Raw genomic sequence first — 21,233 nt, 5'->3', positions numbered from 1 at the left:
TACGACTTTGTTGAGAAGACCCGCAACACCCTGATCGAAGACAGTGAATTGATGGTGTCTTTCGACGTGAAGTCCCTGTTCACGAGTGTACCGACTGACCTTGCTGTCGACGTATGCACCGCTGCGCTCGATAGCGATGCCTCTCTACCGGAAAGATCGCCAATAGAAGCACGGGACCTGCGCCGGCTGCTTGCTTTCTGCCTGAGCAATACCTACTTTGTTTTTAGGGGAAACTACTACAAGCAAGTCCATGGGACCCCCATGGGTGCTTCTGTTTCGGTGACGGCCGCTAACCTCACCATGGAGTCATTGGAGCGACGCGCGTTAACCTCCTTTCACCCTGCCCCCAAGGTCTTCTTCCGTTACATCGACGACTGCTTTTGCATTCTGCACAAGGACGCGGTGAGCCAGTTTCTGACACACCTGAACAGCCAGGAAGACGCCATTCAGTTTACGTTGGAAGAAGAGGTGGACGGCAGTCTGCCTTTTCTGGACGTCCTCGTCTCAAGGAAAGGCCAGAAGATGTCGTTTAGCGTGTATAGAAAGGCTACACATACAGGCCGCTACCTACATTTCAGTTCCGTCCATCCTGCCGCCCAAAAAAGAGCCGTTGTGAGCAGTTTAATGCAGCGGGCCAAGAAGATATGCACAAACACCACTGACGCCGCTGCGGACGCGTCAAGGGTACGAAAAGATCTCACTAGTTGTGGTTACCCAAGCCATTTCATCAGGTCCACAGAACAACGGCTGTCACGGCCTCGTCATCCGGACGCCCCTCTTCCGCCCAAAAAACGTGCGGCTATTCCTTATGTGCCGAAAACAAGTGAGTGCCTCGCCCGTGTATTACGAGAGTATGACGTGCAAGTTGCCCATGTCCCTGTCAAGAAAATGCGACAACAACTGATGAACGTCAAAGATCAGTTGCCAAAAGAGAAGTTCCCAGGAGTTGTCTACGCCATCCCTTGTGCAGATTGCAACGGTGTTTACATCGGCGAAACCGGAAGTTACAAGAAGCGCCTACAGCAACATGCTCGTGATGTGCAGAAAGAAGATACCCGCAATAACGCCTTGGCAGAGCACGCGGTGACGGCAAATCACAGAATAGATTGGGAAAAAGCAAGAATCATCGAAAAAGAGAAACTGACAACATCACGGCTTCATCTCGAGTCCCTGGTGATACAGACAACGGCTCACACGCTTAATCGTAACGAGGGCAATCTTAACCCGATTTACGCGCGATCTTTACGGCGATTACTATAGCTTTTAAAAAGACGAACCCTCTTGGTGTGTTTCCATTGTGAACAAGGCCCCCGTTCTGGGCGCCGAAACGTCAATACAATTTTTTCGTTTTACTGGTCGGCGTCTCTTTGTTTTGAAATGTATCCCCCCGGCCAGACGGGATTCCGTCACACTCTCGACTTCATCAACCCTCAAAATTAACTTCGCCCAAATCGAGAATCGAGTCGACCCGCTTTCGCACGTCTTGATCGGTTTCGCTGTTATATCCTAATCATTTTTTACCTTTGTTTCTTGTAGGCTTTTTTCTTTTGAGAGGGTTTCAATGTGGAGCTGTAGGTTCTCCCGTTTTCTGCAAAGTTCCTACAGTTCCATTGCCATATCTCCACCAAGCCCTGCTCCATAATTGGTTTTAAGGAAGAATATGGGCTGTGCTGTGGGATGACATAAGGCTAATTGAGTAGCTGATGGGCAACTTCAATACCAGGGCAGGCAAGAAGTAGGCAGGAGACCAAGCAGGGGGAGTGGTTAATATGCACAGTACACAGGCCTCTACCATTTCACCTGCGTTGAAATGTGACCACTGCAGCCAGGGTCAAATTAGTGTCCAGCTGAGCTACTGTGGCTCCATGTTGTTGTAGTAGCTTGTTGGTTGCATTTACAAGGACTTTTACTTTTCTGCTAATGTGTTGCCCTGGTCTTGTTTTTTATGTTTGCTTCTATTTCCTCAAATCTGCTCGTTGCAAGCACGGTGCTGCCTTTGCTATTAATGTAGTATGGTGCAGTTGTACATGTGTGAATCTAGTCCATGGAAATAAATGGAAAGTCATCCCCAAAGTCGTGGAGTTATGCCTAATGCTTTTTTTTTTCTTTTGGCAGACTGCAATTTTGCAAGGTTGCATGCTACAGGAAGGCCCCAGTCAATAAGACGGCGAGACCACAATTGCAGGTTTATTAAGCACACTCAAGCGCTGTGGTAAGTTTTCACACTCCAGGCACACAGGTCTACTTTGTCAATATTCAGGCTTTTGTAATGCATTCATTTAAGGAGCACACAAAGGCACTCTCTCCCCAACAGTATAGGTCGACACATAAAACTGCAATAAAAGTGACAAAAGAAACGTACTAGGGAACAGCAATTTATTCTGTGGGCCAGTGCCCTCCAGTACCATGAACTCTCATAATGAAGCAGTTCACCCACAGGAATTTTTAGGCTGTTTTCATCCACAGTTGGACAGCAGCTTTCACGTATTGCACTTGCAACACATTGAATTCTGAATATTAAAGTTGCTTCTTTGCACCAGACGAACCACTGCTGATGCCAGGCTGCAGGTCTTTGGTGTGCTCATGTAAGAGAGAGCCAAACAAACACGCACAATTAGTTTAGCTGTAAGAGAGGTTCCTTTCCTTGCAAAACCACAGTGCAAAGACGAATGCACTGGTTATGTATGTGCCCTTTCTATCTCCATCCTTCAAAGCTGGCCTGTATTGCTAACTGCATTTTAATGACAGAGTCACTATTTTCACCTGACTCAGCTTAAAGGGACACCGAGAACAACTCTATTGTTAGCAAAATCCAATATGTGGGCATTTCAAAGAGTTGTTTGTCCAGCAGCAAAAGACTAATTAACGATTTTTCCACCTCTCTGACTCAAACTCTGGACTCTCTGATGATGTCACCTCCAAAAAGTGGCGTGAACCATGACGTAAATGCGGACTCTGTGGTTGTTGACTGCAAGCGGGGCTAGCAGCAGCCGAAGTAAAAGCAACCGCCGGCCAGACGTTGAAGGCATCTTTTGTCTCTTCGTTGACACCAGCAGCTGGTATGGATCCCGTTCCCAATAACAAAGTTTTCGCAATAAACTCTGTTAGCTTCGTCCTGCATTTCCCCAAACTTAGCCCCAGAGAGTGCACAATGCTTTTGAGGACTTAGAAAACTGGACTGCCTGGATACCAAGAGTATTGGGCACTGACGAGTTGGCAGCAAACGAGCTATTGCCTCGACCTGCAGAGTGCGGTCGTATGTTACTGCCGAGTCTCTTTCTCGACAGTGTCGCTCGAACCTTGGAACCCTCGTGTTCAGTAGATAGATGGATGTCGTTGCACGTGCCGTCCCTAGTGCCGCTAACCATGCGCTCCGTGGAAAGAATCTGAAGGGAGACTTCTTGTGAGCACTGCGCAGGTGCGTTAAGTGGCGGCTGTGATGTCTGCACTGTTGACAGGAATACAGTAAAACCTCACTTGCAGGAAGAAACATTATTCAAACCACCTCATTTTGAGAAATGTAACTGCTGAATTGAGGGGAAAAAACATTTATTGACAATTTCACTTTATAAAAATGCCAATTGGCATTTCTTGGCACAAGTGCTGAACAGATCCTATTCCATAGCTCGCTGAATTCAGTCTGCATTCGCGCTTTCTTTAGCGCGGAAGGAAATTCGTAATGCGTACGGTCCGTCGATGGCAGTGACGAAAGTAACCAAAATCTCTGCCTTGCAATTTTCGGATGCTTCACCCCTTCGCTCCCCAGTACTGTCGGAAAGCCACTGCCACTGCGGCAGCTAATTGTCGCAGTGCTGCTTTTTAAGCTGCATGTCCCAGACCCGGCGAATTCATATACAAGTTCATCGCTGTAGTTGATAGAAGCTTCGCCTCGTTTCCCTTATGCACCGCAAAGAAACCTCAGCGTTTCTCCTCTTCATATTGGGACCCTGCAGAAATACCCATTGCGAACGCTAGTACGCAGTTTTTATTTTTTGTTCTTGATGGCGGCGGTGGTGCTTCGCCTCGTCGCATTGAGACACCGCAAAGAAGCCACCACAGTGTGTGACTGCCGCAAAAACACGTCATGTGCCCTCTCATTCGGCCCACTTGTATGTTTGCACATGTGCGCTTGGTCAATAAACGTATTATACGAGCACAATTTGTCAAAATATTTAAGCGTAGTAGCCGGGAAATCGCGTTTCTGGGAACATATTAACCAGAAAAAATAAGACAATTATGTCCATGATTTTGAGTGTACGAACCGGGAATGTATCAACGAGGTTCTACTGTACTGACAAACTTCGTCCGAGGAACACTTGGAAAGCGTTTGGGTTAACTGCTGCTCCATACTTGTAAATCATGGCACATCAAAAATGAAACCACACAGACATGAATTGCCAGACCAAGGATACTGAAACGATCTGCCTGCCTCTGGCGCCGTAAAAGCTGTCTTTAACTTGCAAAATTCAGATGCTGCCTTTTTCACTCTTCGTTGTGTGATGAAAGGCACTAGCATTTGGAAATGACGCTTGCTTCAATACTCAGATGCGTAACCTTCATGGGCATTTGTCAGCTTCATAGATAGTGTTATTTTGGCGATGTCATCTCACCTGCACTTGCGAAGTTGGCCTGTAGCAACGATACCTATATTTCAGTTCTAGCTTTTTTCTACGTTCCAAGAGGTGTTTTTTCAGCGAGACTGGTCTTTTTGCGATTAGGAGCTGGCATTCTATCAATACTAGCCAACTTAAAATTCTCCTCTGCATCCCACAAGACAACTTTCCAGAAAAAACAGCAGATAAGAATAGAATATTACAGCACGATAAAACTTTAAAAAATCGCACTTAGTAACAATGGGCCATGGTCTGCAGCATCTTGCATTGCTCCGCTGACGAATCAACAGACGAGAAAATGAGCTATTTAAAGTCTCACTATCTCAAACAAACCACAGGCAGCAAAATTCGTGACATTGTAATTTCGCCTTGCAATTTAACCTTTTATTGCTCGAAGAACGGACTGCTTTTTCATCAAGTACGAACTCCGTGTGACGGCCCTGAAAGTGGGCCCTAATGAAAGTGTTAAAACAGATTGAATTTTCAATTTTGCTAAATATACATGCAAGGCCAGCAGTGAAACTTTAAAATAGTTCACTAAGAGGGAAATAACTGTTCATGTACATAAAGGTGAGGTGTGTAATTACCAATTGTCAAGTATGTTGGAATGACTGTAAAAAATAAAACTGTCTTTATGCAGGCATCTTTTTGGAACTGCAGCATAAAAAAGTTACTTATTCTAGTTCATTGCACAGGCAAATATATAGGAAAAATAAGTAGCAAAAAAAGTTTTTCAAGAAAAGCAGCTAAAATGATTTGAAACATCAATGAATGCATAAAGCAGTCGAGAGGGTTACTATCTGCCAAGTCCATACGCTGACAGGAAGATTTCCAGCTATAGTCCCATGTGAGGCAAGCCTTCAATGTTTACACATATAACTTGATCCCATTGTGGTTCAGGAATTCTAGCATCCTTCCCTTGCTATTGTTGAGATGACACATGGCACCATAGAGACCAAACCTCAGTGTTGGTAGGATGTAAACTGAAAAAGTAAATGTCACAAAAATCTTCCATTTATTTTCCTGTGTATCAAACTGAAACAGTTAGCTTTGGTTTCGCGAGACACTTTTAATGCTCCAACTTTGCCTTCATGTTTGGAACGGTGTAATGGGAACATGATTTCTGAATGATTTGCAAGAAAAATTAATATTTCAATAAAGTTTGAAAAATTCCTTTCCAAAAATGTGATGGGGCGCTTCTACCCTTGGGTGTACAATGCAATAGCATTAGAGATCCCTCCCGTGCTTTTTTTTCCCTAGGTTTTTGCTCACAAGCCCAAATGGCCTTTTTGTTACTGTGTGACATGCAGGAGTGTTGCAGAAGCAGTTCCGTAGTGCCACCTGGCATGGTAGGCAGGTTATGAGGACGCCGCATGATCATGCGACCTCTAATGACCAATTAATTTTCACCCCCCACAGTAGGCAAGTTGCAATAACAAATTCACGCGACCTCACTCGACCAATCAGTAATTAGATTGCGATGTCACAAGGTCACATGACCTGTCTCTACCAACCAGGGATTTTTGGCACAGAGAGATGCCACTTTTTCTGAAGAAATTGCACCTTTAAGGCTATTGCATTAATATGCAGTTTTCAAAGCAACCTCATAACATAAGCTTTTAAGGCCAAAAATGAAATGCACATGTTCCTATCACCAGCTGATTTCTGCAAGTAAACTGCAGGGTTTGAAAAGTTTCTTGAGATTAGACTACACCGCCATTCACTTTCAACAGGGTTCTTTATGTGTGTGCGAATTATGAGCTTGAGTAGAGTGGCTGGGAAAACTTTGAAATGCAAATTTTGCAGCAGTGGATGAGTCTGTTGCAGAACCATCACCAACAAAGCCAGAATGGTCCATAAATTAAATTTTTACCATGAATGAAAAAATCGGCAATGAGCAAAACTTGTCAAGACAATGGTAGAAATGAAAACATCTTGGGTCCAATTTCAATTCCGCATTAAAAATCGCATGAAATAAAATAAGCTGCAGTGAAGCCTTGTCAATAGTGTATCAGACTTTGTGACCGCTTAGCAGAACACTGGCATAGAGGCAACAAATTTTTGGCCGCATGTTTTTTTCATTTGGAACGATGCTATGTAAATAAAATTGTATATACGAGGACATGGCATTCGCTTAAGGGGAGATGCTACTCGAAGACACTTTTTTTTTAATAAGTGTTATAGAGCAATGAAATTTTGTATGCTTAGAGTTTTTTCTGCCCTTTCCAAAACACTAATTAGTTTTTCTGTAGCTTCACTAGAGTTTGTTCAGTGTTCACTTGAAGTGGAAAACAAAGGGACTTTTGTGCACACTTTTTTACATATTAATTTTTCACAAGGAACATGGAAAAACAGCTTATTCTACTCCATAATAACTATAGAACACGAAAAACTAGCCACAGTTTTCTTGTGGGAGCAGCAAGTATTAAAAAAAAAATTTGCCAATTTGCAATGTTTCTATCTCTATGCTTCTAATCAGTTAGATCCAATTAGCAAAAGGATATCTTAAGTATATTGTTATTTTAAGTAGATACCGGTGTGCTGTACATATTAAAGAACAAGTGTGCCAAGTTTCGTTATAATAAGTCCGATAAAAGTATGAAAAAATGTGTGCACAAACTTTGAAAATTGTCAAAAAATGCGAAAGGAGAAAACAGCAACTGAAAGTTTGAAAGATGTGTATTTACACAAAATCAATTGGCTGTGCATGAAACTTTCCCAAGATGAGAAATGGGTCCTCCTGCCAGTGTCCACCATCCCTAGAATTGGCCAGCACTGTATGTGACACCCTCCCGGTCCTTGCGACTCGAGTCTTCAACACGAGCCCTTTTTGCCATACTGCGACGGTGGGCTCGTGCCTCAGCAGTTTGGCAGGCAGACATCCTTTTGATGCGCCTCTCATTTTGAGAGTCAGTAAGCATAAGCAGCTGGTGACTAGGGAGCACACCAAGCTCCTCAAACACCCGTTCAAAGCTTGCATGCCCCTCATTGAACCACAGGACTGCAAGTGCTGTGGCCATCTCTACAACTGTCCATGATGCAAACTTAGTCTTTGGACAAAGCAGCCAGATTCTGCTGTTGAGAGACTCAGCTGCATTCTGCGTCTTGCCTTGGATGCAGCGGGCCAAGAGCTTCTCATCCGTCAGCCGCTTATATATAGGAAGGACTGCCTTTCCTTGGGCTTTAGTGAGGAGGGGCGTGTGGTTGGGTGCAGGCTGGCAGAGGGCTTCAGCTCGCCTGTGTTTGCACCACGACTCTGGTCCCTCGGGGCAAAACTTGTGGCTGCTAGCCCCATCACTGGAGCAAGAGTGGAAATAACTTGCCCATATTGCAGAATACATCTTCTGAATGATGCCTCGATTGCTAGTCACAGCTATCTGGTAATAGGTCTGTAACTTTGTAACAGCTGATTCTTTCAGCTTTTGTCCACGTGGTAGCAGTGTTTTGAGCTGGCGGAGGGCACTTCCCAAACGTTTTGCAACATGGTTTGTGCAGTCCTCCTTTTCAATGTTCAAAGGACCATACACCTGTGCATCGCAAACGGCAACGTATGCTTTGCTGTCTCCATCGCTGAGGAATTTCGTGAAGCGGAGGGGCGTCTCATAGGAGAGAGTTCATTGCCATATCCTACGTGCCGCTTCTGCTTCCATGGCATGTGAGGAACAGTCAACATTCTTTTCACACACAGGGCCATGGAAAGCCTGCCAGATATCTTCCTCGCCGGGCGGCTACTTGTGTCGGCTACATCCATGACAATAATTTGACAGTACCTCAAAATCAAGGCAGAGTCCTGTCTCTAGAGAAACTACGGTGCCCACTCCATTGTGGCTTTTATGGCCTCTTTTTTGCCATGTACCGTCAAACATGACTGCTGCATCCAAGCCACCAACTTCGTTTTTCGTTGCTTCTCGGGCCTTCTCCAGATTTTTTACAACAGCACTCACGGCAGCTGCATGGACCTTCTTAGTTATCGCATCAAATGTCTTATGGTGCATCGGTTTCGGGAGGCCCATGATCACGCAAAAACGTACGAGTTGCTGATACCCAACTCCTATTGCGCGAGCAGCTACCACTGCCTTCACATTTGAGGCAAAACCGTCACGCGAGCTCCCGCCGTCAAAGCCTTGCTTCACACTCGCGTCGCCGCTTCTTGTTACTCGCCTCGACGTATACGTTGATGAGAGAACAGTCACAGGGCGTGCGACGTTCTCGCAGTGTTGTTCAAGGAATGACGCCAGTCCTTTGCGTTTGTTTACCGGTTCCCGTACAGCGAGTTGGTACTCTCCACATGTTGGGCACGGTGCACCGTTCACTAGTGCTGTCAACGCACCAATGTCGCACATCACAACGTTTGCAGAGCCGTGGTCACTTGTCCTTTTATCTTTTTCGAAGAACGCGATCTTCTTTTCCGAAGCGCTGACAAAGCTGAACGCTGCGTCTATCTCGTCAGAGGGGCTGTCGTCGATAGGCCTAGCGCTTCGTGGGTCGGGGACGCTTCCCGCAGAAGTCGTTCTCCGCTTCGCCTTGCGCCTACCTCTGAACTTGTGCTTCGTGCTGTACTTCCGATCGCGGAAATCGCGCTTCTTCGGACTAGTCATCTTGAACGAAAACTAGAGCGGCACAGATGCAACGGCGAGTGACGGGTTTGCGGTCTGCGAGATGCTGACCTGTCGGCAGGCTTCACCACAAGTCCCGCGCCGCGGCGACCAATGGCGGCCTCGCGATTGTACCACGTGACAGTGCAGACGCTTGGAAGGGCTCGAAAAACGCACGTTTTTTTTTTATTTCTCTCCTAGATACGAAACTGACGGCTGCCGTAGAAGCGAGCTTGGGGCTAGGCTTACCTCCACAAGCGATTGCAATGGCGTGCAGTGAAGCATCCCAGAGATTTCAAGGCTCAAAGATGGGCAACTTTCGCGCATTTCTGCGGACTTTCGAGCTACCGCTACTCATTTGGAAGCATTTTGTAATAACTTCTCGCTCAGATTTCACTTTGATTTTTCTAGACAAGGAAGTAGAATGTTCAAAGATTTCAAAACAATCGAAATCAAAAAATAGAAAATTTTGGAAAAAAACTCGATTTTTCGACCCGCATCTCCCCTTAAGCCTGCTGATAATTTACGATTTTTTCCTCATGCCGTTTCGATGTGAACGCTGCATGGCAGCAGTGACATACGCACATACATGATGTGTCCAGTTCAGAGAAGGCATGCAAAAAATAATCGTTCAACTATTGGGTAGGCTTGCATAACAGTTGATGTGAGGTGAAACGAATAAAGCAGTGACCATACTGCAGTTTTTTTCATGCCTTGCGCAACCTGACCGCCTTGTGTACATCACAGCGGTTGTTTAGCACTTGAAACCAGAACAGCGAAAAAAAGGCAGTTATAAATTATGCACCGCTTGTTGGCGCAGTCCGTCTGCATGGCCATTTTTCAGTGTGCTGCGCATCATTCGCAAGTGAGAAAACAACTCAAATTTAGTTCTGTACTCTTTCAACACCATGTGTTTTCAGTTGGAACTCTGTTCTAGCAGATTTCTCAGAAATCGGGTTAAGCCTCATTTCTTCCCAAAACTGCAGCTTCTGGAAAATATTGCCACGTGCCTAGCGCCGCGCGACAGCCTTGCTTGGTGCCGACGACGACGAAGCGGTTGTTGTGGGCACGAGCGGCGCGCTGGTGCTGGTCTCTGCGACTCTGTGATCGGAACGGCAAGCCGACCTTATTCTCTGGCAGTGTCACGACTGAAGTCACAGGGAAGGTACACGTTGCCGAGGACCAGAGAATAAGGTCGGCTTGCCGTTCCGATCACAAAGTCACAGAGACCAGCACCAGCGCGCCGCTCGTGCCCACAACAACCGCTTTGTCGTCGCCGGCACCAAACAAGGCTGTCGCGCGGCGCTAGGCACGTGGCATTATTCCCCCCCGTGAAAGAAAACATCGTCCCGATGACAAGGTGAGAGGAAGAAAGAAAAAAAAAATGAGGTGAACTGTACAATAACGCAAGGTTTCACTTGCAGGAAGCGCTCAGTAACGCGAAAAGTATGGCTTTAAGCGCACCACATGCACAATTTCAGGCCGCTGGCGTCGAACACTGACGGTCACAATTCCATCTGGAATGACTTCGTAATTAACGTTGTTTAAGTGGCGCAGGACTTTATAGGGTCCGAAATAGCGGTGGAGTAGTTTCTCGCTCAAGCCTTTGTGGCGCACGGGGGTCCACACCCACACTTGGTCCCCTGGTTCGTAGTGGTTCCTGGTGGTTGAGCCGATGCCGAGTGTTTGGACCTGTAAGGCCCCTCGGCGAAGGCAATACACCACTTTGGCTCCAGCTTCCTGTAGACGGCACCTCCGGCCTGACACGACTGGGGGAAATCTGTACGCCTTTTCCTATCCTCTCCTCTATCTTTCACTTTCCTACCCCTTTCGCACAACTATCCTTCCTCCTACTCACTTCTTCGTTTTTCCTGGCAGCGAGGGTTAAACCTTGTGTGACCAACCACCGTGAGTTGCGCCATATTTGATTATAGTTAAGGTGTACAGGTGGCGTGGGCAGGCCTTCCTTGCAAATTCCTGTCTCGTCGCTTAGTTGGGCTCCATGGTGGGTGACTGGCACCATGACCGAAAAACTTAATTTTTTGTGGCTCCCCCACTTTAAAAACAAGATCACTTTCTCAAAAGAGGGCAGAACGAGGAAGACGACTTCTTTCAAAAAAGAAGACTAACTTTTCCAAAATATCACGTGATCCACAGTGAAGAAGAACATAAGCAGGCAAGAATAATATCCCCCTTCCTTGTGTCAATCTGCTTGACAGAAACATTAGGTATTGGCTATAAGCTCTCAAAAATGGCCAGCGGCGATTTATTGCTTGAACTGTGCGACAATGTCCAACACTAAGTTCTCCAACCTAACGTCCATAGCGGAAATCCCTGTCTCCGTGACTTCTCATCGCTCACTTAACACTGCCCGAGGCGTAATATCCGAAAATGATTTTGTTCACATCACCGAAAAAGAAATGCTCGAAGGGCCCACCGACCAAGACGTCATAGATGTCCACCGAATCAAAATCCAGGACAACAAGGAAATAGACACCAAACACTTGATCCTTACGTTCAACACCAGCACATTGCCCGACACAATTGACGTGGGATATTTGAAAGTTAATGTAAGACCATACATACCCAACCCCCGCAGATGTTTCAATTGTCAAAGGTTCGGCCATGGCTCACAGAGTTGCCACGGTCACAAAACTTGCGCAAAATGTGCTTCGAATGATCACCAGTCTGATGGATGTGACGCAGCCCCGCACTGTGCAAACTGTGAAGGAGACCATGCTGCATACTCTAGGGCGTGTCCGTCCTGGAAGAAAGAAAAAGAGATAATCACCATAAAAACAAAGGAAAACATTTCATTTAAAGAAGCGAGAAGGCGTTTTGCACTTACAAACACATTCTTTTTCACAGCAAAACAAAACTTCGCTGATGTGGTGCGCAGGGGCGTAGCACCGCACAGCAATCCAGCACCTGCCAAGGGCGTGTCCGTCCTGGAAGAAAGAAAAAGAGATAATCACCATAAAAACAAAGGAAAACATTTCATTTAAAGAAGCGAGAAGGCGTTTTGCACTTACAAACACATTCTTTTTCACAGCAAAACAAAACTTCGCTGATGTGGTGCGCAGGGGCGTAGCACCGCACAGCAATCCAGCACCTGCCAAGGCCGCTTTCACAGAGCCTATGGCAGGGCCATCGACGCCCCAGGCAGGGTCGGCGAAAGCTGCCCTGTCATTGCCAAAGCAGGGAGAGCCGGTCCATTGGTCGGCATCCCGCAGGACTTCCCCTGTCAGGGGAGGCCTGAAACTAACACAACCGCAGCTGCGTGGTCCTCCAGCAGTTCTGGCAAGGTGATGGATATAACTCCCAGTCCGCCTGCTTTGCAGCGGCGGAACAGCTCTCTTGAGCGAAAAAAAGACAGGCCCCTCATAACGGGCCCATATCTATGTAAATCCCCTTTCCTTTCCTCTCAAAAACACAAACATGCCTTTTTTGAATTCAGTGGAATTGTAGGGGAATGCAGAATTACAGTGACATAACACATATTTTAGGGTGAAAGTTACCCATAGTTTTATGTTTTCAGGAGACCAATCTTGGTCCACAACATGTGCATGTCCTGAAACATTATCAAACTTTTAGACGCGATCGAGAGCAGGCAAATCGACTCTTGGGAGGCGTCGCGATTGTCGTTCAAAGTGGCGTCCCTGCTCAAGAGATCAAGCTCATTACAAAACTTGAAGCGGTTGCAATAAGCATCATCACCTATAAAACACTAACAATCTGTTCAGTATACATTCCTCCACAATTTGCATTAATAGCCCATGATCTACAAGAACTGATAGATGAACTTCCAGAGCCATATCTGGTAGTTGGGGATTTTAACGCCTACTCCCCTTTTTGGGGAAGCAAGCGCTGCGACTCTAGGGGGCAAACCATCCAAGATTTTATTCTCAGAAACAATATGTCTTTTAAACACGGAAAAGGCCACATACTGCTCTCCAACTTCAGGCACCGTGAGCTGGTTAGTTTGTCTTTTAGTTCTCTATCTGTTTTTAACGATTTTAAATGGGATGTTACTGACAACCCATATGGCAGCGATCACCTTCCTGTATTAATAGTTTGACATCAGCACTAGAAATCATCCCAACTAAACCGCGACATTGGAAGCTGCATTTAGCAGACTAGGGAAATTTGAGCACAGGCCAATTTAGAAAATATAGCTTTAGAAAACCTCAGCATCAACGAAATGTTCCCGAATTGCATAATTACTGCCGTACACTTAGCTGTTCCTCAGTCTTCAGGAGTGGTGCGGCAAAAACACAATGTGGTGGACAAAGGAATGCAAGGAAGCAAAAAACAACAAAATAGAGCTTGGGGCAAATTTCGCAGATACCCTACACATAGAACCTCAAGCTCAGTACGTCAGTCACAGTGCTGAGAAAGCCTCATGGCAGAGGTACATTTCATCTGTAAGCTGTCAAATAACAAAAAAAAAATAAGATTAACATTTGTCCTTGAACCCCGCGAACTTGATGCCCATCAATGCGGTTATAAAAAGGGATGCTCAACAACAGACCATTTAGTTTGCCTCGAAAACAATAAGAGAAGCTTTTATACACAAACAGCACTGTCTTGCCGTTTTCTTTGATATGGAGGAAGCGTATGATACAACCTGGAAGTTTGGTATCGTCTGCGACCTTGGCGACCTAGGTATCCGCGGTAGGATGTTAAACTGACTTCCTTTCCGACCGCTCATTTCAAGTACGCCTGGGATCAACTCTGTCCAGGAGCTTCGTTCAAGAGAATGGGGTTCCTCAGGGATGTATTTTAAGCACGACATTGTTTAGCATAAAAATGAATGCCATAAGTAAAATAATCCCAAGGTCCATCCTGTATTCAGTGTACGTTGACGATCTTCAAATAGCTTGCACATCCTCAAACATAGCAACATGCGAGAGACAAATACAGTTGACAATGAATAAACTAGTGACATGGGCAGATCACTACGGTTTCCAGTTTTCCACACAGAAAACAGTAGCCATCCTTTTCTCGCTAAACGAAGCATACAAGCTGACCCTTTTATACACCTGAATGTAACACGGATACCTGTCAAAAAAGAGCACAAATTTCTGGGTACAACTTTTGACAAAAAACTCAATTCCCTGCCTCATATAAACGCACTTAAAAAGAAAGCCTCCGGATCCCTAAATATACTCAAAGTACTGTCACGTAAACGTTGGGGTGCTGACAGGACGTCTTTTACAAATTTATCGCTGCATGGTACGCTCCACCTTAGACTACGGATGTATAGTTTATGGGTCAGCGAGGCCTTCATACCTGAAACGACTAGATCCAATACATAATTTAGGTTTGCGTCTTTACTCTGGTGCTTACAGAACGTCAAACATAACTAGTCTTCATGTAGAAATCAACAAACCATCGCTTACAGATAGACGCACCATGCTCACATGCTCATACATTTTAAACATCCGTTCACTTCCCAAACACCTATGTTGCCCAATAGCCGCAAAGTGCCCATCTAGAACACTGTTTCACAACAAACCGCTCGCTATCAGGCCACTCATTCTGCGTATTGAAGAGATGTGCCAAAACCTCGGTGTACTAGATACATTACCTAACATTGCTCGGAGACGAGATCCACTGCCTGCATGGTACAATTTTCCTGCAATCTGTGATCTCACTCGTACACAGTTTCATAAGAAACAAACTCCGCAACAACATATAGTACAAGAATTCCTTGCACTGGAAGAAAAGTACAGTAGTTTTATACAGATGGTTCAAAAACGGACGTTTACTTAGGAAGCGCAGTGGTCCGAGGGAAGTCGGAAAACAGTACGACTTCCACAGTGCTCATCCATCTTCACTGCGGAATGTTACACAGTCTGTGTGGCCATAGAAAAAATAGAAAACGAAAACCTTACCAACAGTATTATTTACACAGACTTCCTCAGTATACTTACAGCTTTTCACTCTAGAAATGCAGTCACTCTGATTCTTGGTGACATCATGCACAAGATAGCAACAGCTGCAGCTCGAGGACAAAACAAAGTTCTGCTGGGTTCCCAGTTATGTCGGAATAAGAGGCAACGAGAGGGCAATTACTGCACTGCTAAAGCTCGTGGGAAGGAAATAAAAGAAGTAAATATACCTTTTAAGCATTGCATAAACTTGGCACAGCGTGAATTAAGAGAAAAATGGCAGTCGGAATGGAACAGCGAAGTGAATAATAAACTACACTTGGTGAAGCCAGTTTTAGGTGAATTTAAATCGTGTGCACCAGGAACGTTTTAAGGAAGTGATTTTATGCCATCTCCGGATAGGTCACACGCACCTTACGCATAACTTCCTGCTAACAAAGCAAGGCAAACCTATTTGCGAATACGAAGATGATCATACGGTCAATCGCATTTTATTTTCATGTGTGCAACTGGAAACACTGAAAAAAAAAGTATTTAACTCAATTTTACAATGAATGCATTCCTTTTCATCCAGCACTGCTCTTAGATGATAATGCCATTGTTAACATACATTCTGTTTTTAGCGTTTTAAAAGAAGCAGCGGTGCTTGAAAAACTAAATCTTGAACCACTGGTTTGCTTTAATACATGATGCACCTCAGCCGCTTTCTCATTCCCGAGAAGGCTGAGGCTTTTTATTTCAGATTCAGACCATTTTATTTCCTTTCAGTTGAAAGTGGAAGACGAGGCAAAAGGCATGGAGCCTGACAAGGCCTCGACTCCCATCTTTAGTTCGGAGCAGTCAAAACTTCAATACATTTGCAGGGATTTCTCCTGATGAAACGGTGTACACATAGGCATAAAATAAAAAGTACATATGAACACAAAATGCCGGAAACTGTGTGCTCGCAGAGGTGCGCTGCCTTTTGGGCCAATAATCTGGCTGCTTTTCCAGATTTTTGTTTGTAGCAGTGCGCTTTGCTGCAGATGGCTGCTTATCCGGAAATTGCTTTAGCGCCTGTCTTATCTCATGGACTTTCTTTATCACGAACTCTTCTTAAGCTGCATCGCCTGATTCCTCATTCGCTAAGTCTTGTAAAGCAGCTCCAAGCAAAGTACGGATGTTTTCAATAGCACGACTTTGCGGCTCAGGGATTGCATCAGCCTGGATGCTGTCGAGAAGTGCCTGGGGCTCATCTAGAGCGAATGAATCATTTTCTGTTGAAGCCGAAGGAAGAGCTGCGCCTTTTTCAGTCGATCCCCGAGCGCTTGAATTGTTTTTTTCACGCTCCCATTGAGCAACTGCATGCATATGCTTACACAAACTCAAGTGCTGCTTGTAATCCAAGCATACACATTGCAAGGTGTGGATACATATGTTGCATTGTTTGCAACTGTAGCTGCACCCTTATCATGGTATGCTGCCCTTTACTACAGTGTGCTTAAACTCTTGCAAAGATTGCGACTGCACCAGCCACCATCCATCAGGTGATTCACTCGCGCCAGATTGAGCAAGCTCGACACCTGCGCAGTGCTTCTTATAGCAGTCTGCTGTCCGGTGGCTTGCCATGGGCCTCACATGCGAAATGAGCTGCTTGATGAGCCGATCGTTTGTAAATTCCAGTAAAGTATGCAGCAATTTGTCCAGGCGCTGGCATTGCTTTCTTCGCAAATAAACAGCCTTTAGCTCATTGTGCATAGACTCTATGTGATTGTTTGTCGTGAGGCCAGTACCTTGCCTATAGCAATGCGCCCACTGCTCATGACGCTTCGCATAAGACTTTTTTAAATACTCCACAAAGTCTTTGCACTCCCCCACAGACTTAGCCGCCAGAAATTTTTGAAGAAGAGCCTGAAATTCTGGTACACTTGGGCAAGCCATCAAAGTGCGCAGAGTGTCTGACCAGTTTTTTATTTTCATCGCCACTAACTTTGCTAAGTTTGGAGGTCCAACTTCGTCTTATGTGCCAGGTGCAGAGCAAGCGTCTCCGAGGGATCCCCATTACCTTTTGCCAAGCATTGCAATATGCTGCTGCATCGTCAGACATGAAGGCCTCACAGCAAAGTGCCTGACCAATACCATCTTTTATTGCCTGAAAAAACCGAACCATAGTTTCCTCCGATGTGCTTTGAGAGAGGAGATAAGCACAAGGTATGCCTGACCAGTCAGCCGCAATTACGAGCACTGTCATGAGCAGAAGCCCATAAGAATTCGTACCATGCGTCGTGTCAACACATACAGCCTTGGTGTCATAGTGCAGAAGCATTTCCCTTTGAGTGCAAGTCATAAGGGCCATGTTAAACTCCTTGATGTCTTTTCGTGAGAGCAACTCGTTATCAGCATACAACAGAGCTGAATCTGTGCTTTCCTTTAGATCATGGATCCACATCTGCATACTGACAGTCATCGGGATCTCTTTGCTCCTCATTTCCAATTTGGTACTTGTACTTTATGTTATATATATCTTTCGTAGTCATAGTATGGAGCCTGTCCAATGCAACTTCAGCAAATGAGTGTGCATCTGCAAGAATCCTTCTAATGGGGACTCCTATACCGAGCTTTTGTGCTATGGCAGCCACTTCAGTGGCGGACAAGCGCAGGTGTGTCACACTCTTCTCATGGCCATAGTGCTCGGCCTGGTACTCAACGGTTACCTTTTCACCATCCTGAGTGACAACCATACCAGCAAAACAATGTTTGTTGCATTTCAGACTGCCTTTGGCTGCCGTTTACCTTGTCCATGCACAGCTACTCCGGTACGGTGGCACTCTAGGTACCTCTTTGTCGCTCCAGAGGACAAACGCGTCACCCCTCTCTTTGCGATGAAGTGCGCTTGCTCCTTCCTTTCAGTGTTTTCCTTCCAGGCTTGAAATTCTGCAAAAAGAAAAAATATATATATATTTATGCAGAGACCACACAATGAGTGCATTTGATCTGCTATGTTCACAACCATTTACATGACATTCTTCAAGCCTTAAGGCAGCCAGCTGTAGGCTTTGACCAAAAAGCGGAAGTTAATCACTCTCTACACGACACAGCTACTAAATGACTGCTCAGACTACTTTGAAGACAGCACATCGCCACGATGGCTCGATAGTTATGGCGCTTGGCTGCTGACCCGAAGGACGCGGGTTCAATCCCAGCCGCGGCTGTCGCATTTTCTTGAGGCCAGTCTACTGTGTCCGACGTCAGTGCACGTCAAAGGACCCCAGAGTGTCCCTCATAGTCCGAGTCACTTTGAGATGGTAAACCTCCATGAACGTAAAACCCAAAACACTACCAACACTTACACTTCACTACTGTCGCCAGCCTAAGCTTTAAAAACGGTTCAGTGCACTTTTTAAAGCAGGCGTCATGCATTTTACAAATCCAGCAACCTGTAAATAGCCTACGAAGGATCAACACTAATCCTGAAAGGGCACATTATTACGGTATACCACCTACCGCTGTGTAAAAATGTTGAAGATTACCATGCCCAGTCTTCAATGTGTTTAGACTGCATGCATTTATTTCAATTTCACTTGTCTCATTTCATGCACCAGAAAGACCACTTCCGATATAAGGTGAACAGTGGGGCTAGTTGATGCATGATATACTGGTGACAACAGCATCTAGAGGATGGAGGATAAGGGTCACAGCACGCGCTCTGCACAACACAGCACGAGGGCTTCAGACAAACCTTCCCTGTACACAAGCTAACATATTCCTACATGCGTGCATACACAAACAAAACCTAAGAACATGTGATTCTTTCTAACCTGCAATGGAAGAGAACTGAACCGTGCTGCGTCTCGCCATAATGCCATGCTCCTGCTCGTGGTGCTGCAACAGTTCACGACGGTGGAGAAAAGCATTACAACAGAGGTCACATGCGAAAGTTTTCTCACGAGCTGATGAGCTCGCAGCTTCGGGGTGCTTATTTCGCACATGGCTACTTTGGGATTTCAGAAAAGCAAATTCAGCTTTGCGCACAGAGCACAGATACTTATCTCGCGCTGGTGACTCAGCAGGTGGTGAATTTGGTCCTTCCATTCCAATGAGGCCACGAGGCGGCAGGCACAATGCTCACAGCACTGAAAAGAAAACTTTAAACAAAGGACGCGCAACTGCACTGACAACAAAACGTAAAACAAAGGGGCGCAACTGCACTGAAAACAAAGCGTAAAACAAAAGACGCGCTACAGCGCGCGTGCTACTGCGCGAACTCGCGAGTGGACAAGAGCACTGAAAACAAGACAACAAAGTACGCGCAACTGCGCAAACTGGCGAGTATAGAACGAGAGAATGTGACCCAAACGCAATTGGCGTAACAACTATCAAAGAATCCCGGTGCACCTCAAGCGCAATTAACGGCGATGCGCTAGCCCATTGCCCTAACCTAGGCGCCTAGGCGAGGTAAGTAACCTAGAGATGGGTCGCTCAGGAGTGAGCCGGATCTTCTGAGCCGCTCTTTTAAAAGAGCGGGTGAGCCGTGGCTCAGTAAAAGTGAGCGGCGGTTCTTTTGGAGATCCGGCTCACTGATCCATAGGACCGTAGTCCAGCGTAGTGATCCGTGCCGAACGGCGAACTGTCTGTTCCGTCAGAGCTGTGTCGCTGGGTCTTCTGCCGGGTGCGATTTTCCCGCCATCTATTAGCAGTGCGAGAAAGCTGGTTTGTCGTTCAGTTAGCCGAGTAGAACCGTCCGTCAGAGCTGCTGGGTGCGATTTGCTCGCCATCTATTAGCAGTGCGAGAAAGCTGGTTGAGTGAACGGGTCGCCCGCTCGCTGAACGAGAGATCCGGATCTCCAAAGGAGCCATTCGGCTCACTGAGCCGAAGACCCGGCTCTTCAAAAGATCCGGCTCTTTTGAAGAGCCGGGTCTTCGGCTCAGTGAGCCGTTTGGCTCCTTTGGAGATCCGGATCTTTTGAAGAGCCGGGTCTTCGGCTCAGTGAGCCGTTTGGCTCCTTTGGAGATCCGGATCTTTTGAAGAGCCAGGTCTTTGGCTCAGTGAGCCGTTTGGCTCCTTTGGAGATCCGGATCTTTTGAAGAGCCGGGTCTTTGGCTCAGTGAGCCGTTTGGCTCTTTTGGAGAGCCGCTCTTCTGGTGAACCGATTCTCTCGTTCAGTGAGCCGTTTGGCTCTTTTGGAGAGTCGCTCTTTTGGTGAACTGCTTCTCTCGTGCAGTGAGCCGTGCGGCTCTTTTGGAGAGGCGCTTCTCTCGTTCAGTGAGCCGTGCGGCTCTTTTGGAGATCCGCTTCTCTCTCGTTCAGTGAGCCGTGCGGCTGTTTTGAAGGGGCGCTTCTCTGTCGTTCAGTGAGCCGTTCGAAGAACCGTTCAATCAGAGCCGGGTCTTCTGGCAAAGTGCGTATTTCTGGGCGAGTTGGTTGAGATACATTCCGAGTAAAAGAGCGCTCGCAGAGCTTGTCCTCGCTTTGTGTTGTCCTGCGGTGTTGTGTCTTCCTTGTTGTCGTCCGTTGTCTGCGAGCGCTGTTTCGCTCAGAACGTGTCTTCTGGCAAATCATTAGCAAAGGATGGCGCCGTTCGTTGACAGCTGTTGTTCGAGCGATGTCTCACGACTCCCACTGATCGTGCATCGTGAGCTGGTGCAACATTTCGAAGGTATTAGTAAAAATACCTATAACATGGTTATTCTACTAATGCATATATCGTTTTTTAAGCCAAATAACTAAACTCTATAGCAGAGGTTACAGTGTAACCTGCCAGTTATTTGGCTTTCATGAAAACAACGATATATGCATCAGTAAAATAGCCGTGTAGTAAATTCAGGCATGGTCTCTTCCACTCGCTCTTTTGAAAGCGCGGCACAAAAAGACATCTCAAGGCGACGAGGTGATTGCGACTGCTAGGGGAGGGGATGGTCGCTGCGCTGTTCGGGGCGGGGCGGGGGGGGGGGGGGGGGGGGGGGGGGACAGAAAGGAAGGGAAGTTAGAGGATGGATGGATGGATGGATGGATGGATGGATGGATACGGCTGAACCCTTTGAATCGGGCGGTGGTTCAAGCCACCTATCCATGACTTATCAAATTTTACTCCTGTCTTGATTTTAGCCACCAATCAGCTAACCTTCGCTTGGTTATCTCTACCCGTTTAAAA

General features: G+C 46.2%; 2 protein-coding genes and 1 pseudogene across 13 annotated transcripts in view; 1 reads left to right on the top strand and 2 right to left on the bottom strand.

Annotated features, from left to right (window-relative positions):
• Positions 1-21,233, top strand: part of LOC144124511 (GTPase-activating protein skywalker-like) — a 162,573-nt gene that overhangs the window by 7,024 nt on the left and 134,316 nt on the right. For both annotated transcript variants that reach the window (XM_077657229.1, XM_077657228.1), the window contains exon 2: positions 2,116-2,212. The gene's annotated coding sequence lies outside the window, so the exon portion shown is untranslated. The remainder of the gene's footprint in view (positions 1-2,115; positions 2,213-21,233) is intronic.
• Positions 2,363-8,263, bottom strand: LOC144124513 (uncharacterized; annotated as a pseudogene).
• On the bottom strand, positions 2,363-19,775 carry LOC144124514 (uncharacterized). Of its 11 annotated transcripts, none has more exons than XR_013313217.1 (7): positions 18,900-19,772; positions 17,875-18,015; positions 14,980-15,066; positions 12,241-12,449; positions 12,057-12,156; positions 11,795-11,972; positions 2,363-2,570 (listed from the first exon to the last, which is right to left on the bottom strand). XR_013313217.1 is itself a non-coding variant. In XM_077657236.1 (6 exons), the coding sequence occupies exons 4-6, from the start codon at positions 12,246-12,248 to the stop codon at positions 11,889-11,891; spliced, it is 192 nt and encodes a 63-aa protein (XP_077513362.1). In that variant the 5' UTR covers positions 12,249-12,449; positions 14,980-15,066; positions 15,145-18,015; positions 18,900-19,775; the 3' UTR covers positions 2,363-11,888. The 11 variants fall into 11 exon arrangements, 6 of the variants coding, with proteins under 6 accessions (XP_077513362.1, XP_077513359.1, XP_077513361.1 ...); XR_013313218.1 differs by having other exon boundaries at positions 17,919-18,015; XR_013313215.1 differs by lacking the exon at positions 14,980-15,066 and having other exon boundaries at positions 18,900-19,771.

This window comes from Amblyomma americanum, chromosome 3 (genome assembly GCF_052857255.1).
Source record: "Amblyomma americanum isolate KBUSLIRL-KWMA chromosome 3, ASM5285725v1, whole genome shotgun sequence".
Classification (NCBI taxonomy): Eukaryota; Metazoa; Arthropoda; class Arachnida; order Ixodida; family Ixodidae; genus Amblyomma; species Amblyomma americanum.
The sequence above is the reverse complement of the archived record's forward strand: the minus strand, read 5'-3'. Positions and strand labels throughout refer to the sequence as shown.

Bases quoted from the DNA above. Each gene is read 5' to 3' on its own strand.
- LOC144124514 (XM_077657231.1), bottom strand. From the start codon at position 19,173: ATGGAAGGACCAAATTCACCACCTGCTGAGTCACCAGCGCGAGATAAG. The intron at 12,450-17,874 runs GTAAACGGCAGC...CTCCCCTGACAG, and splicing joins AGTAGCTGTGCATGGACAAG to GGGAAGTCCTGCGGGATGCC. The intron at 12,157-12,240 runs GTAAGTGCAAAA...TCTTTCTTCCAG, and splicing joins CTGTGAAAAAGAATGTGTTT to GACGGACACGCCCTTGGCAG.